Source organism: Canis lupus, chromosome 17 (genome assembly GCF_011100685.1).
Source record: "Canis lupus familiaris isolate Mischka breed German Shepherd chromosome 17, alternate assembly UU_Cfam_GSD_1.0, whole genome shotgun sequence".
NCBI lineage: Eukaryota > Metazoa > Chordata > Mammalia > Carnivora > Canidae > Canis > Canis lupus.
The window spans coordinates 37,950,825-37,968,878 of NC_049238.1; the positions used below are offsets into that span (position 1 = coordinate 37,950,825).

The 18,054-nt window shown below is 40.8% G+C and overlaps 2 gene segments (V, D, J or C); both read left to right on the top strand.

Annotated features, from left to right (window-relative positions):
• Positions 1-18,054, top strand: part of LOC608379 — a 345,452-nt gene that overhangs the window by 235,883 nt on the left and 91,515 nt on the right.
• Positions 6,128-6,998, top strand: LOC119877169. The segment is given in 2 exon segments: positions 6,128-6,288; positions 6,652-6,998. Coding segments are annotated over 2 exon segments (381 nt in total).

The window sequence follows — 18,054 nt, forward strand, 5'->3', positions numbered from 1 at the left end:
ATCCCTGGATTATTTCTTATTGTTGAGTTTTAAGTGTTCTTTGTAAATTTTAGGTAACAGCCTTTGTCATAGGTGTTTTTGCAAATATTTTCTACCAGTCTGTGACTTGTCTCCTTATACACTGGATAATGTCTGTACACACAGTAATTTTATTTTTGCAACTGGACCTTTTATTTCATGCATTAATAAAGAATACATTACTATGTCACAGTTTTTAAGTGTTTTGATATTCATATTTGAATATAATTAGTCTCCTTACTATTCCTATGGTTTTCTATTATTTTTTGTTTTTAAAAACATTCTTAAAGAAGGTATGACAGATTATATTTGACCTCACAGAGGTCCAAGGACAAAGGCATTACAAACACTTGCTTAGAATTAGGACCTGGAAGACTTCCCCACTACACCCCTACTGCTTATCCTCCAACTCTACTGCTACTGAAATTTTGTTATTTGCAATAAAAATTCTTCCTGCTTTTCTGACACAAGGAGATCCTGCTAGTCCCTTTCTTTCAGGCCCGGAGGGCGGGAGGACTTGAAGGGTTCTGCTGCCACTTTACACACTGAGATCTTGACACATACATAACTCTAGAGGCTGCAGATTAAACACTGCAAAAATCATTGAGAGATATGGAAAATCAAGGACTGGTGGCTGGACCACCTTACAGTAGAAGCGACTTCTGTAAAACCTTGTAGCATTGTGGATTGCTGCCCCTTCTCGTTGGCTATTCTCAGTAAACATAGCCCTTCCCTGAAATGTCATTTCCTTGGACATTATTTATTTTTATGTGTTTGATCAACCAAATTTTTTATTTATCAAAATGTTATAGACTTGAGTTCGTCTTCATTTCTCCCCAACTATCCGCGTATATTGCATCATTACCTTCCCCCAGCACCACCAAGAATTGAGCCTGAGTGTGCTCATAGGTTGTGATTAATGAATCCTTGAGAACTTAGTTGCTGGGATAAGAGTGGAAGAGAGAGTAAAGACTGTGGACAATTTCAGGTGTTCAAGGTTTTCTCCACATTCTTTTCTGGAATCCTCCTAATGATCAATCTGCTAGATTGCTTAACACAGAGTATAGTCTTTCCCTCAACCACTTGCTCTCTCCCTTCCATCTCTGCTTGTTTTCTCCTCCATCCAGCATTGAAAGAGAGAGCAAAGCTCAGGTATTTTGCAGCTTCAGGCATTGTTCCAGTCTGGTCTTGACAGCAAAATACTAGAGTTTCAGGTAGAAATGTACTTTTCTCTTGGCCTGTCTGCTCCTCCAAAATCTTTTCTTTACCTCTTCATTCCACATACGCATCCTGCTCTCCTTCTGCTCAGATGATGTTCACTGGTACTGTTCTTTTTCATCACTCTGAGGAAACTACAGATACATCTGAGTTGTTCTTCAGGCTCCTGACAACTGACCATTTATCTTGATGTGGAGAGGAACATTTTGCCTCCTTCCTAAGTGTCATGGAACTGCTCAGAGGAGAACATTTGTTGTGTCATTCTGTTGAGTCAAACTGTGGTGTACCATTTGGATAGATTTTAGTGGTCATTTCAGTTCAGATGTTTCTGTCTGTGTGTGTGTGTGTGTGAGTGTGTGTGTGTGTGTGTGTGTGTGTGTTCTGGAGAAAGAATTAACTACTTAAATAATTTGGGGACAATGTGTCACCCCCGTATGGGGAAAAATGAGTTTAATTGTCTTACTTCATACATGAAACTCACTTTTCAAAACACGACTTTAAACTTACAGAAGAAAATATTGAGATATGAGTACAGGGTAGGAAGATCAGATCCAGGAAAGCATATCTCGCTCTCATTCTCTTTTCTTCTGATCATGGAAACAATCCTAAGAGCATTAATTTCCAAACCCCTCCATTATACAATGATTAGGTCACTGTAAAATGAAACAAAAGAAAATTTAAAAGCCACAATCTAGGAGCCTTCCACATCAGTACTTTATGAGAATCATCAGGGAGTATCCACTGGGAAATAAGGAAACAGCAGTCTGGAAAATGACCTGGAACCTTGCTTTGGAGAGAAATATAAAGGGAGGAAACCAAGTATATTGGCTCTAATCTTCAAGGAAAACATAGAAAAGTGCTTGAACATGTAATTCTAATAAAAACCCCCATCTTCATAAAATCAGAGCATTGCCTCCAAAATCTGGGGAGGCAGCCTAGGGCAGCTAATCACCCTCAGAGGAGGTTTGTATGAGAACTGCAGCTCTGTGGGACAAGGGTCAGTGCTGCAGATAGGAACACTTGCAGCCATATCAGGCTGACGTCCAGGCTGGGAAGAAATCCACATCGTGTCCACTGTCCTTGATCCACAGGAGACCCTAGAGGTCAGAGTGGGAGTTAGATAGGATGCAAGGCTTTAGAACCTGCTTGAATTCCCCAGCCTCTGAAACAATGGTGGTCCTCCAGAATTTCTGATTTATGTCTGTGACATACGAGAAAATATAGAGATTGGTCTCTGCTCCCAGCCCCTGACAGAGCTCCTAAAACGCTTATAATTTCCTAGGAGATAAAAGCTCTAGAGAATCTTTCATTCTGTGAGATTGCCCCTGAATGGGCTCCAGGATGGGCACTGGTCACCAGAAAGACCAAGCCATGATTAGAACCATGGAATTTGCTGCCCCATTTCCCATCCAGTAAGGGGAGAGGAGCTTGACACATAGATAATAATCGATCATGTCTAGGTAAGCAAGCCTCCACGAGTCTCAAGAGTGCAAGGTTTAGAGAGCTTCCACACAGATGAACAATCCACAGAGAGAAAGAGATGCACTCCATCTCCACAAGGACAGAAGCTGCTGTACACAGGACCCTCCCAGACCTCACCCTATGTATCTCCATCTAGCTCTTCATCTGTATCTTTATCATATCCTTGAATAAACTGGTAAACATAAATAAGTGTTTCTCTCAGTTCTGTGAGCTCCTCTAGCAAAGCATCACACATGTGGAGGGAAGCCTGGGAACCCCCTCCTAAAAATGGTATTGGGAGCGGTCCCTTCATCTCTCCCATCAGACAAGGAGACCCTGATGGGCTAGTCCTTCTCAACCTCGGGCCTCCAGGCCACCTTGAAGAGCTTGAACATTATATGGTCTCATTCATTTGGGGAATATAAAAAATAGGGAAAGGGATGGAGGGGAAGAGAGAGAAAATGAGTGGGAAATATCAGTGATGGTGACAGAACACAAGAGACTTTAACTCTGGGAAACGAACAAGGGGTAGTGGGAGGGGATGTGGGCAGGGGGATGGGGTGACTGGGTGACGGGCACTGAGGGGGGACTTGATGGGATGAGAACTGGGTGATATGCTATCTGCCGGCAAATTGAGTCCCAATAAAAAAAATTAAAAAAAAAAAAAAGCTCGCCTTTTATCAGAAAGAACTTCCATTTAGGTTAGTCAGGAAACAAGCTTCTGTGTTTGTCTCATCTTCACCAAAGCACCATAGTTTGAGCATCTGGCTTGATAAAATTTATAGGTCAAAGTCTACAGAATATATAACAGCATCACACTTCCTATCCCACACACTCTGATCCCAGGATAATGGGTTCACAGTTGCACCAAAAAGAGAATCTTCTCAAGGTACACAAATCACACACTGACTTCCACTTTTATGGACCCAGATGAACAGCCTCTCGCACAGAGACAACAGTGCCATAAAATCCACCTGCAAAACTCCTTGCTAATTCAGTTGATGGTGCTTAGATTAGAGACCTCTAGAGCCCCGTTCCCCACCTGGACCTCACAGAGTTTCTGCTTACATCCCTTACAAATGTTATTCTTTCTGTGAAGTTGTAGCGTCCAGCTTTGCTGGGGTCAGTTTTATTGTCCAGGGTACAAAATAGAGTGTAAACATGTAGAGACGCGGATTCCTGTTTGGAACTAAGAATACTCCTTGTTCAGTGTACAGGTCATACTGGAAAATTTCAAAGCCTTTACTGTCAAGAAATAATGTTTCTAAGATTTTGCATTTTCGAGATATTTTAGATAATTTTTAAAAATTATGAGACAGGCAACCAAGCAGAAAAGACTTTTTAAGTTTTCATGTTAATTTCTGTAGCAAATAGTAATATTCCAAATTCAAACATTCTAAAAATAATTTGGAAAAACATTTTCAAAACTGATATACAGTAAGTAAAAAAAAAACCATGACAGATGAATAATTTGCAGCCATATTTCCACACGCTGAGCTTTCACATAAAAATGTGTAATGTGATTCGTTTTTGAAGTACAGTTGAGAAATAGTGTTACACAATGTGATTCTTCACTTAACATGGGTTATGAATATTATGACACTCACCTTAACATTTATAATATTGTCTTGTATTATCCTTTTTGTCTTTGTCCTGATATTTTTCATTATTGTGGCTTATCTTTCTGAATTCATTCACTAATAGGATTCATTAGGAAGACTGAAATTTTTTTTAAATTGGAGTTTAATTTGCCAACATATAGCATAACATCCAATGCTCATCCCATCAAGTGCCCCTCTCAGTGCCCGTCACCCAGTCACCCCCACCGCCTGCCCACCTCCCTTTCCACCACCCCTTGTTCTATTCCCAGAATTAGGAGTCTCTCATGTTCTGTTACCCTCACTGATATTTTCTCTCATTTTCTCTCCTTTCCCCTTTATTCCCTTTCACTATTTTTTATATTCCCCAAAAGAATGAGACCATATAATGTTTGTCCTTCTCTGTTTGACTTATTTCACTCAGCATAATACCCTCCAGTTCCATCCAACTCGAAGCAAATGGTGGGTATTTCTCATTTCTAATGGCCGAGTAATATTCCATTGTATACACAGACCACAGCTTCTTTATTCATTCAATTCGATGGACACCTAGACTCCTTCCACTGTCTGGCTATTGTGGACATTGAGGCTGAAAATTTAAAGAGGAAGATTCAGGATTGCATTGGCTAGCTTATAACATGGATCAAGGAAGAAAACATAAGAAAAAGTAAATAGAGTGACACCTAAGAAATTATGGGACTTGGGCTATTATACTCCTATCTCAATTTGTCGTGAGCACCTGGGACTCTCCACAGAGTTCAGGATTTGCTCTCCACAGCATTTTTACACAATAGCTATTCCACTCTCAGTACAAAATCTTACTCTTGGAAGATATCCTAGGAGATACAGAGCCTGAGCTTTTCTGTGTAATCACACCTGGAATTGTATTTATCAGTTATTTTTCAATTCAGTATGACTTTGGCTTTTAATTACCTGAGACTCAGTAGAACTACAAACTCTATGCTTTCAGTTTCTCCAGGATTTTGTTTGAGGACAGTGACTTTAATTGGGAGGTAACTTGAGGTTGACACAATTCTCACAAATATCTCAATATGATAACGTCAAGCAGACACATGAAGAATCATCAGGTTCTGTCACTGTTGTAATGAAGGGTCTCATATATACCACACGGCATGTGTGTGTGTCTATCGATCGATCAATCAATCGATCTATCTTTATCTGGGGAAGGAGAGAGAAGTGTGACAAGATACACTCCAGACAGTAAAAAAGGGTTACCACAAATCATACTCATTACATGAAGCATAAAATACGGTCGTCTTCCCTATTCTCTTCCATGTGATTATTAGTTCTCTTCCTGTAAGTGAGAGAATCTTCCTCCTTGACAGGGTGTTTTTACTTTCATCTTCTCATAGAGCATAATTCACAGGGTCCCAGGGTGAGTTTATTTTAAATCATTGTTAGACAGTCTTAAACCATCAGTCTGGAAACAGGAGACCCCATAGACCCTAGAACTATCTCCAGTTCTTCCCGTGATTTGGAGATCCTCCGCCACTCAGCTGCAGTTGGGAGTGTCAGCTGTTTCCCCTGGGACCTTAGCAGACAGGAATCCAAGCAGGAGGGCCTTTCACCTGCCAGAAATGGACACTGGCCACTACACCTTCACGTCTCTGCTGGTTTCACAGAAGGGCAGGACTCTGAGCACTGTCTTCCCACAGATCCTGACTTTCCCCTTCGATCCTCCTTCCTACTCAGGCAGTAAAGAATTTGTCTCTGTTAGCTTTCCTCCCAGCACAGAAGACCTTTTAAGCTACTACACTGGCAGGAGAGGGACCTGCACCTGCCTGTGCCTCTTTCCACTCTGCCACACCCACCAGGGGATTTGCATATTGTCCCCTGGGGAGGACCTTCCCTTGAAAGTCTGAGATAAAGGTCAGCTCTAGGCTTGTCTTTACTTACTAGGGCTCCTCAGCTCAGCTTCTCAAGATGAGGTTCCCTTCTCAGCTCCTGGGGCTGCTGATGCTCTGGATCCCAGGTAAGGACAGGGCGGAGATGAGGAAAGACATGGGGGCGTGGATGGTCAGCTCCCCTGGTGCTGTTTCTCTCCCTGTGTATTCTGTGCATGGGACAGATTGCCCTCCAATGAGGGGAATTTAATTTTTAGACTGTGAGAATTAAGAAGAATATAAAATATTTGATGAACAGTACTTTAGTGAGATGCTAAAGAAGAAAGAAGTCACTCTGTCTTGCTATCTTGGGTTTTCCATGATAATTGAATAGATTTAAAATATAAATCAAAATCAAAATATGATTTAGCCTAAAATATACAAAACCCAAAATGATTGAAATGTCTTATACTGTTTCTAACACAACTTGAACTTATCTCTCATAATTTTAGGATCCAGTGGGGATATTGTCATGACACAGACCCCACTGTCCCTGTCTGTCAGCCCTGGAGAGACTGCCTCCATCTCCTGTAAGGCCAGTCAGAGCCTCCTGCACAGTGATGGAAACACGTATTTGAATTGGTTCCGACAGAAGCCAGGCCAGTCTCCACAGCGTTTGATCTATAAGGTCTCCAACAGAGACCCTGGGGTCCCAGACAGGTTCAGTGGCAGCGGGTCAGGGACAGATTTCACCCTGAGAATCAGCAGAGTGGAGGCTGATGATGCTGGAGTTTATTACTGCGGGCAAGGTATACAAGATCCTCCCACAGTGGTTCAGCCCTGAACACAAACCTCTCTGTTTGTCCTGTCACCACTGCCCAATGTGTTCCTTGAGTGGGGAGCAGGCGCCGCAGAGTGTCTGAGTTGGCGTCAGTGGCAGATGTTGGAGAACCCAGGGCAGTAATGTGCAGCTGAGTGCTCTGGCCCATGTTACAGCCCCATCAGCTGCAGCAGCCTTTGCGGGGCAGAAGCAGCTCAAGAACGGAGGTGATGCAAGTGCTCTCTGAGCAACAGGCTGGAGGGAGAGCTCCCTTGTATCTCATCCCCACCCCTCTTCAGAGTCAGAAAATTGAGGCATATTTGTGACAATCCAAGCCGAATACATTTTGAAGCAAACAACTTTTGCTATATTTTTGATAGGAGAAGTGGTACCTGATGGTGCTATTCTGAATTTATTATTTTTTATTTTCCTTCTCTCTGAATTTCTTCTTTCTCAATTACACTAATTGTTCTATTGCTGTGTTATCTGGAGAGCATTCTATACCTGCTAGGAAATATGGCTGTAAACGATTAGTAAATTTGTTTGTTCAAGCACCCAAATATATTTTGTAAATTCATAGCAGATATGAGGTCCTAATTTTGTTAAAAAGTAATACTAGATACATACACACACACACTTATTTATTTATATACACTGGAATATTAGTCTGCCAAAGAAAGACATCTTGTTATTTGCAACAACATGAATGGTCCTATAAAATCTAATGTTAAGTGAAATAAGTCAAAGAAGATAGATACCATATGATTTCATTTATATGTGGAGTCTAGAAACCAAACAAACAAACAATAAACCCAGAACAGAAAGGGCAAAGACCATGAATACAGAGAACACACTGTTGGTGGCCAGACAGAAAGAGGATCATCGGAGGATGGGAAAAATTCACGAAGGAGAGTGGGAGATATATGGAATGAACAAAAACAAGTAACCTGGATGAAGGGTACAGCACAAGGAATATATTCAAATATTTCGTAATAGCGTTGTATGGGGACAGATGGTAACTACACTTGCGGTGACATAACATAGCACATAGACATGTCAAATCGCTATGTTGTACACCTGAAACCATCGTAAGCACTGCGCGCCAAGTATACTTCAATAAAACTACAACATACACACACAGAGATGTGCACACACATAGACACACACAGAAGAACTTAAATCTAGAAGTTTCATACTTGCCTCAATTACTAATGAGAATGAAGATACAACCATTCAAAATCTTTGGGATACAGCAAAAGCAGTCCTGAGGGGGAAATACATTGCAATACAAGCATCCATCCAAAAACTGGAAAGAACTCAAATGCAAAATCTAACCTTGCACCTAAGGAGCTGGAGAAGGAAGAGCAAATAAAACCTTCACCCAGCAGAAGAAGTTAATAAAGATTCGAGCAGAACTCAATGAAATAGAGACCAGAAGAACTGTGGAACAGATTAACATAACCAGGAGTTGGTTCTTTTTTTATTTCTTTTTCTTTTTATTTATGATAGTCACACAGAGAGAGAGAGAGAGGCAGAGACACAGGCAGAGGGAGAAGCAGGCTCCATGCACCGGGAGCCCGACGTGGGATTCGATCCCTGGTCTCCAGGATAACGCCCTGGGCCAAAGGCAGGCGCCAAACCACTGCGCCACCCAGGGATCCCAGGAGTTGGTTCCTTGAAAGAATAAGATAAAAAAAAAAGAATTAATAAGATAGATAAACCATTAGCCAGCCTTATTAGAAAGAAGAGAAAAAAGATTCAAATTAATAAAATCATGAATGAGAAAGGGGAGATCACCACCAATACCAAGGAAATACAAACGATTTTAAAAATGTATTGTGAGCAGCTAGACAACAATAAATTAAGCAATCAAGAAGAAATGGATGCATTTCTGGAAAACTGAAAACTACCAAACTGGAACAAGAAGAAATAGAAAACCTGAACAGGCCAATAACCAGGGAGGAAATTAAAGCAGTCATCAAAAACCTCTCAAAACACAAAAGTCCAGGGCCAGATGGCTTCCCAGGGCAATTCTAACAAATTTTTAAAGAAGAAACCATACCTATTCTACTAAAGCTGTTCGGGAAGATAGAAAGAGATGCAGTATTTCCAAAGTCATTCTATGAGGTCAGTATCACCATGATTCCAAAACCAAAGACCCCACCAAAAAGGAGGATTATAGACCAATATCCCTGATGAACACAAGCAAAAATTCTCAATGAGATACTAGCCATAGGATCCAACGGTACATTAAGAAGATTATTCACCATGACCAAGTGGGGTTCATTCCCGGAATGTAAGGCTGGTTCAACACTCTTAAAGCAATCAATGTGATAGATCATATTAACAAGAGAAAAAAATATGATCCTCTCAATAGATGCAGAGAAAGCATTTGACAATATACAGCATCCATTCCTCATCAAAACCTTCAGAGTGTAGGGATAGAGGGAACATTCCTCAACATCTTAAAAGCCATCTATGAAAAGCCCACAGCAAATATCATTCTCAGTGGGGAAACACTGAGAGCCTTTCCCCTAAGATCAGGGGATCTTCCCCTGAGAACAGGGATGTCCACTCTCACTACTGCTATTCAACATAGTACTGGAAGTCCTAGCCTCAGCAATCAGAGAACAAAAAGAAATAAAAGGCATTCAAATTGGCAAAGAAGTCAAACTCTCCCTCTTCACAGATGACATGATACTCTACATAGAAAACCCAAAACATTCCACCCCAAGATTGCTGGAACTCATACAGCAATTCGGCAGTGCGGCAGGATACAAAACCAATGCCCAGAAATCAGTGGCATTTCTATACACTAACAATGAAACTGAAGAAAGATAAATTAAGGAGTCAATCTCATTTACAATTGCACCCAAAAGCATTAAGATACCTAGGAATAAACCTAACCAAAGAGGTAAAGGATCTATACCCTAAAAACTGCAGAACACTTCTGAAAGAAATTGAGGAAGACACAAAGAGATGGAAAAATATTCCATGCTCATGGATTGGAAGAATTAATATTGTGAAAATGTCAATGTTACCCAGGGAAATTTACACATTTAGTGGAATCCCTATCAAAATCCCATGGACTTTCTTAAGAGAGTTGGAAACAATTTATTGTAAGATTTGTATGGAATCAGAAAAGAGCCCAAATAGGGGAATATTAAAAAGAAAACAATAGCTGGGGGTATCACGATGCCGGATTTCAAGTTGTACTACAAAAGCTGTGGTCATCAAGACAGTGTGGTACTGGCACAAAACAGACACATAGATCAATGGAACAGAATAGAGAATCCAGAAGTGGACTCTCAACTCTATGGTCAACTAATATTTGACAAAGCAGGAAAGACTATCCACTGGAAAAAGGACAGTCTCTTCAATAAATGGTGCTGGGAAAATTGGAAAGCCACACATAGAAGAATGAAACTAGACCATTCTCTTACACGATACACAAAGATAAACTCAAAATGGATGAAAGATCTAAATGGGAGACAAGATTCCATCAAAATCCTAGAGGAGAACACAGGCAACACCCTTTTTGAACTTGGCCACAGCAACTTCTTGCAAGATACATCCACGAAGGCAAAGGAAACAAAAACAAAAAATGAATTATTGGGACTTCATCAAGATAAAAAGCTTCTGTACAGTAAAAGAAACTGTCAACAAAACTACAAGACAGGGCAGCCCTGGTGGCTTAGCGGTTTAGCAACGCCATCACCCGGGGTGTGATCCTAGAGACCCGGGAAGTCCCACATCGGGCTCCCCGCATATAGCCTGCTTCTCCTTCTGCCTGTGTCTCTGCCTCTGTCTCTCTGTGGGTCTCTCATGAATAAATAAATCTTTTTAAAAAACTACAAGACAACCTACAGAATTGGAGAAGATATTTGCAAATGATATATCAGATTAAGGGCTAGTATCCAAGATCTATAAAAGACTTATTAAACTCAACAGCAAAGAAACAAACAATCCAATCATGAAATGGGCAAAAGACATGAACAGAAATCTCACAGAGGAAGACCTAGACATGGCCAACAAGCACATGAGAAAATGCTCCACATCACCAGCCATAAGGGAAATACAGATCACAACCACAATGAGATACCACCTCACACCAGTGAGAATGGGGAAAATTAACAAGACAGGAAACAACAAATGTTGGAGAGGATGTGGAGAAAGGGGCACCCTCCAGTACTGTTGGTGGGAATGTTAACTGGTGCAGCCACTCTGGAAAACTGTGTGGAGGTTCCTCAAAGAGTTAAAAACAGATTTGCCCTACGACCCAGCAATTGCACTCCTGGGGATTTACCCCAAAGATACAGGTGCAGTGAAACACCGGGACACCTGCCCCCCATTGTTTCTAGCAGCAATGTCCACAATAGCCAAAACTGTGGAAGGAGCCTCGGTGTCCATCAAAAGATGAATGGATAAAGAAGATGTGGTCTATGTATACAATGGAATATTACTCAGCCATTAGAAACAACAAATACCTACCATTTGCTTCAACATGGATGGAAACTGGAGGGTGTTATACTGAGTGAAATAAATCAATCCGAGAAGGACAAACATTATATGGTCTCATTCTTTGGGGGAAAATAAAAAATAGTGAAAGGGATGGAGGGGAAAAGAGAGAAAATGAGTGGGAAATATCAGTGAAGATGACACAACATGAGAGACTCCTAACTCTGGGAAATGAACAAGGGGTAGTGGGAGGGGAGGTGGGGCGGGGGGATGGGGTGACTGGGTGATGGGCACTGAGGGAGGCACTTGACAGGACGAAAACTAGGTGATAGGCTCTATGTTGGAATATTGAATTCCAATTTAAAAAACTGAAAAGAAAAAACAAGCTCGCCTTTTTCAGAAAGAACTCCCATCTGCAATAGTCAGGACACAGGCTTCTGTGTTTGTCTCATCTTCACCAAAGCTCTGTAGTTTGACCTGTCTGGCTTGATAAAAATTATAGGTCAAAGTCTACAGAATGTATAACAGCATCACACTTCCCACCCCACACACTCTGACCCCAGAATAATGGGCTCACAGTTGCACCAAAAAGAGAATCTTCCCAAGGTACACAAATCACACACTAACTTCCACTTTTTTGGACCCAGATGAAACAGCCTCTCACACAAAGACAACAGTGCCATAAAATCCACCTGCAAAACTCCTTGCTAATTCAGTTGATGGTGCTTAGGTTAGAGACCTCTAGAGCCCTGTTCCCCACCTGGACCTCACAGAGTTTCTGCTTACATCCCTTACAAATGTTATTCTTTCTGTGAAGTTGTAGCGTCCAGCTTTGCTGGGGTCAGTTTTATTATCCTGGGTACAAAATAGAGTATAAACATGTAGAGACGCGGATTCCTGTTTGGAACTAAGAATACTCCTTGTTCAGTGTACAGGTCATACTGGAAAATTTCAAAGCCTTTACTGTCAAGAAATAATGTTTCTAAGATTTTGCATTTTCGAGATATTTTAGATAATTTTAAGAAATTATGAGGCAAGCAACCAAGCAGAAAAAAACCTTTTAAGTTTCATGTTAAGTTTTGCAGCAAATAGTAATATTCCAAATTCAAACATTCTAAAGAATAATTTTGTAAAAAAAAACATTTCAAAACTGATATACAATAAAATAAAAACCATGACAGATGAATAATTTGCACCATATTACTACACACTGAGCTTTCACATAAAAAATGTGTATTTGATTTTTTTTGTAGTACAGTTAGTTGACAATAGTGTTAAATAATGTTTTTCTTTATTTAACATGGGTTATGAATATTTTGACACTCACCTTAACATTTATAATAGTGTCTTATATTTCCTTTTGTCTTCATACTGGCATTTTTCATTATTGTGGCTTGTCTTTCTGAATTCATTCACTAACAGCGTTCATTAGGGAGGCTGGAATTTTCAAGAGGAAGAATGAGGATTGCTTTGGCTAACTTATAACATCAAGGAAGAAAAACATAAGAAAAAGAAAATAAAGTGACAGTAAGAAATTATGGTATTTGGGCTATTATACTCTTACTCAAGAGTATTACTATTATCTCAATTTGTCATGAGCAACTGAGCAACTGACTCTCCGCAGAGTTCGGGATTTGCTCTCCATAGCATTTTTACACAATAGCTATTCCACTCTCAGTACAAATCTTACTCTTGGAAGATTTCCTAGGAGATACAGAGCCTGAGCTTTTCTGCGTAATCACCACCTGGAATTGTATTTATCAGTTATTTTCAATTCAGTAATGACTTTGGCTTTTAATTACCTTGAGATTCAGAGAACTATAAACTCTATGCTTCAGTTTCTCCAGGATTTTGTTTGAGGACAGTGACTTTAGTTGGGAGGTAATTTGAAGTTGACACAATTTTCATGAATGACTCAATATGACATAACCTCAAGCAGACACATGAAGAATCATCAGTATGTCTCTATTGTACTGAGGGTCTCATATATAACACATGACATGTGTGTGTCTGTCAAATCGATCAATAGATCTATCTATCTTTATCTGAGGAATGGAGAGAAATATGACAGGATACACTCCAAACTGTAAAAAAAGGGGTTTACCACAAATCATACTCATTACCTGAAGCCCTAAAATTCTGTCTGTCTTCTTTCATATTCTCTACCATGGACTCTTAGTTCTCTTCCTGTAAGTGAGAAGAATCTTCCTACTTGGCAGGTTTTTTGCTTTCAACTTCTCATAGAGCATAATCAGAAGGTCCCAGGGTGATTTTATTTTAAATCATTATTAAACAGTCTTAAACCATCAGCCTGGAAACAGGAGACCCCCATAGACTCTAGAACATCTCCAGTTCTTCCGTGATTTGGAGATCCTCTGCCACTCAGCTGCAATTGGGAGTGTCAGCTGTTTCCCCCGGGACCCTTCCTGCAGGACGGAATTCAAGCAGAAGGGCCATTCACCTGCCAGAATGGACCACTGGCCACTACACCTTCACGTCTCTGCTGGTTTCACAGAAGGGCAGGACTATGAGCACTGTCTCCCACAGATCTTGACTTTCTCAATTCGATCCTTCTTCTACTCAGGGCAGTAAATGAGAATTTGTCCTCTGTTAGCTTTCCTCCCAGCACAGAAGACCTTTTAAGCTACTACACGGCAGGAGAGGGACCCTGCACCTGCCTGTGCCTCATTTTCCACTCTGCCCACACCCACCAGGGGATTTGCATATTGTCCCCTGGGGAGGACCTTCCCTTGAAAGTCTGAGATAAAGGTCAGCTCTAGGCTTGTCTTTACTTACTAGGGCTCCTTCAGCTCAGCTTCTCAAGATGAGGTTCCCTTCTCAGCTCCTGGGGCTGCTGATGCTCTGGATCCCAGGTAAGGACAGGGCGGGGATGAGGAAAGACATGTGGGGCGTGGATGGTCAGCTCCCCTGGTGCTGTTTCTCTCCCTGTGTATTCTGTGCATGGGACAGATTGCCCTCCAACAGGGGGAATTTATTTTTAGACTGTGAGAATTAAGAAGAATATAAAATATTTGATGAACAGTACTTTAGTGAGATGCTAAGGAAGAAAGAAGTCACTCTGTCTTGCTATCTTGGGTTTTCCATGATAATTGAATAGATTTAAAATATAAATCAAAATCAAAATATGATTTAGCCTAAAATATACAAAACCCAAAATGATTGAAATGTCTTATACTGTTTCTAACACAACTTGTACTTATCTCTCATTATTTTAGGATCCAGTGGGATATTGTCATGACACAGACCCCACTGTCCCTGTCCGTCAGCCCTGGAGAGCCGGCCTCCATCTCCTGCAAGGCCAGTCAAGAGCTCCTGCACAGTAATGGGACAACCTATTTGTATTGGTTCCAAACAGAAGCCAGGCCAGTCTCCACAGCGTTTGATCTATAAGGTCTCCAACAGAGACCCTGGGGTCCCAGACAGTTCAGTGGCAGCGGGTCAGGGACAGATTTCAACCCTGAGAATCAGCAGAGTGGAGGCTGATGATGCTGGAGTTTATTACTACTGCGGGCAAGGTATAACAAGATCCTCCCACAGTGGTTCAGCCCTGGAACAACAAACCTCTCTGTTTGGCCTGTCACCACTGCCCAATGTGTTCCGTTGAGTGGGGAGCAGGCGCCGCAGAGTGTCTGAGTTGGCGTCAGTGGCAGATGTTGGAGAACCCGGGCAGTAATGTGCAGCTGAGTGCTCTGGCCCATTTATCCAGCCCCATGAGCTGCAGCAGCTTCGCAGGGCATAAGCAGCTCAAGAACGGAGGTGAGATGCAAGTGCTCTCTGAGCAACAGGCTGGAGGAGAGCTCAGTTGTATCTCAATCCCACCCCTCTCTCCTTCTGTTTGGTTATTACATTTAGTCAGCCTGAGAGTCAGTAAAATTGAGGGCATATTTGTGACAATCCAAGTCGAATACATTTTTGAAGCAAATAAATTTTGCTATATTTTATAGGACAATATTGGGTATATTTTCAGAATTATTTATTTTTTATTTTCCCACTCTCTGAATTTCTTCTTTCTCAGTTAACTAATTGCTCTGTTACGTGGTCTCTGGATAGCATTCTCTACCTGCCTCCCCCAACAGAAAATAGACTAAGAACAATTAGTAAATTTTTTTGTTCAAGCACCCAAATTAACTTGTTTTGCAACAACGTAAATGTCCTAGAGAGTCTAACGTTAAGTGAAAACAGTCAGACAAGAAAAGACAGATACCATATGATTTCATTTATATGTGGAATCTACAAACCAATCAAACAAACAAGAAACCCAGAACAGAAATGGAAAAAGACCCATGAATACAGAGAACACACTGGTGGTGGCCAGACAGAAAGAGGATGGAGGATGGGAATAATTCACGAAGGAGAGTGGGAGGTATATGGAATGAACAAAAACAAGGCACAGGGATGAAGGGTACAGCGCAGGGAATATAATCAAGGATTTCATAATAGCGTTGTATGGGGACAGATGGTAATTACAGTTGCAGTGACATAACATAGCGCATAGACATGTCAAATCGCTATGCTGTACACCTGAAACCAACGTAGCCCAGTGTTCCAACTATACTTCAATAAAACAACGACATACACACACACACACACACACAGAGGTGTGTCTTTTGTGTGCACAAACACATAAAAGAACTTAAATCTAGAAATTTTATACTTCTCTCAATTATCTTTTTTCTGAGACAAATCAAAGCAGTTATTGGAATTTCACAGAGGATTCTGAAATACAACACACCTAAGATGTAGGAGCATACAGGGATCCCTGGGTGGCGCAACGGTTTGGAGCCTGCCTTGGCCCAGGGCGTGATCCTGAAGACCTGGGATCGTATCCCCACATCAGGCTCCGGGTGCATGGAGCCTGCTTCTGTCTCTGCCCCTCTCTCTCTCTCTCTCTCTCTCTGACTATCATAAATAAAAATTAAAAAAAAAAGATGTAGAGCATACAATGTAGTTCATATACCACATGTTGGGTAGAGAGTGGTGTGAGATTTTTTCCCAAAAGTAACATTTTAAAGCCATTTCGCCTAAATACTATTTGGAAATGATAAATTTGGTACTATTTTGCAAAAAGTGTTAAAATACTAACCAAATACATTATTTTTTACCGAATATGGTCATACCTGTAAAGGAATCTGAATTTATATTCTGTTCAAATGTTGTGCTTTGAGTAGATCTCAATTAAAACAATGATCAAATATATCTGTCCTCATCTAAAGTCATGTCCATTACCTGTCCATTTCACCTATTCATCCCTCTTCCCCTCTAGCCCCTGGCAACCGCTCAACATTTTGCTGTTTCCATGGACAGTAGATATGCCTTTTTGAGCTGAATAGTTTTCATTGTCTGGATGCATCATAGTTTATTTATCCATTCTCCTTCGGAAGAAATATCTGAGTTACAACAAGGATTATACTTATGAAGAAATCTGTATATATGTTGGTGTGCAGGTCTTTCTGTAGACTCAGTTTCCAACTCCATAGGATAAATCGAAAAGTCTGATTGCTGAATTGTGTGATAAGAGTATGTTTAGTTCTGTAAGAAAATGCCAACTGTTTGACCAAATGGCTGCTCCCTTTTTGCATTTCCAGCAGCAGGAATGCCTGTTCGAGTCCCTCAACATGCTCACCTGCATCTGGAGCTGTGTTCTAGATTTTGGGCCACAACAATAAGTGTGAATAGCATCTCTGATTTGGATTTCCTTACAAAACACCAATGTTGGAACATCTTTTCTGTGTCTTGTTTCATATCTGTCTTCTCCTTTCTGATGAGGTGTCTGTTCAGATCTTTGCTCATTTTTATTGGATTATTTCTTTTTTTTTTTATTTTTTTATTTATTCATGATAGTCACAGAGAGAGAGAGAAAGCAGAGACACAGGCAGAGGGAGAAGCAGGCTCCATGCACCGGGAGCCCGACGTGGGATTCGATCGCGGGTCTCCAGGATCGCGCCCTGGGCCAAAGGCAGGCGCCAAACCGCTGAGCCATCCAGGGATCCCTGGATTATTTCTTATTGTTGAAGTTTTAAGTGTTCTTTGTAAATTTTAGGTAACAGCCTTTGTCATAGTGTGTTTTTGCAAATATTTTCTACCAGTCTGTGACTTGTCTCCTTATACACTGGATAATGTCTGTACCACAGTAATTTTTATTTTGCAACTGGACCTTTTATTTCATGCATTAATAAAGAATACATTACTATGTCCAGTTTTTTAAGTGTTTTGATAGTCATATTTGAATATAATTAGTCTCCATTACTATTCCTATGGTTTTCTATATTTTTTTGTTTTTAAAACATTCTTAAAGAAGGTATGAAAAGATTATATTTGACCTCACAAGATGGTCACAAGGACAAAGGCATTACAAACACTTGCGTAGAATTAGGACCTGGAAGACTTCCCCACTACCCCCTACTGCTTATCCTCCAACTCTACTGCTACTGAAATTTTGTTCTTTGCAATAAAAATTCTTCCCTGCTTTTCTGACACAAGGAGATCCTGCTAGTCCCTTTCTTTCAGGCCCGGAGGGCGGGAGGACTTGAAGGGTTCTGCTGCCACTTTACACACTGAGATCTTGACACATACATAACTCTAGAGGCTGCAGATTAAACACTGCAAAAATCATTGA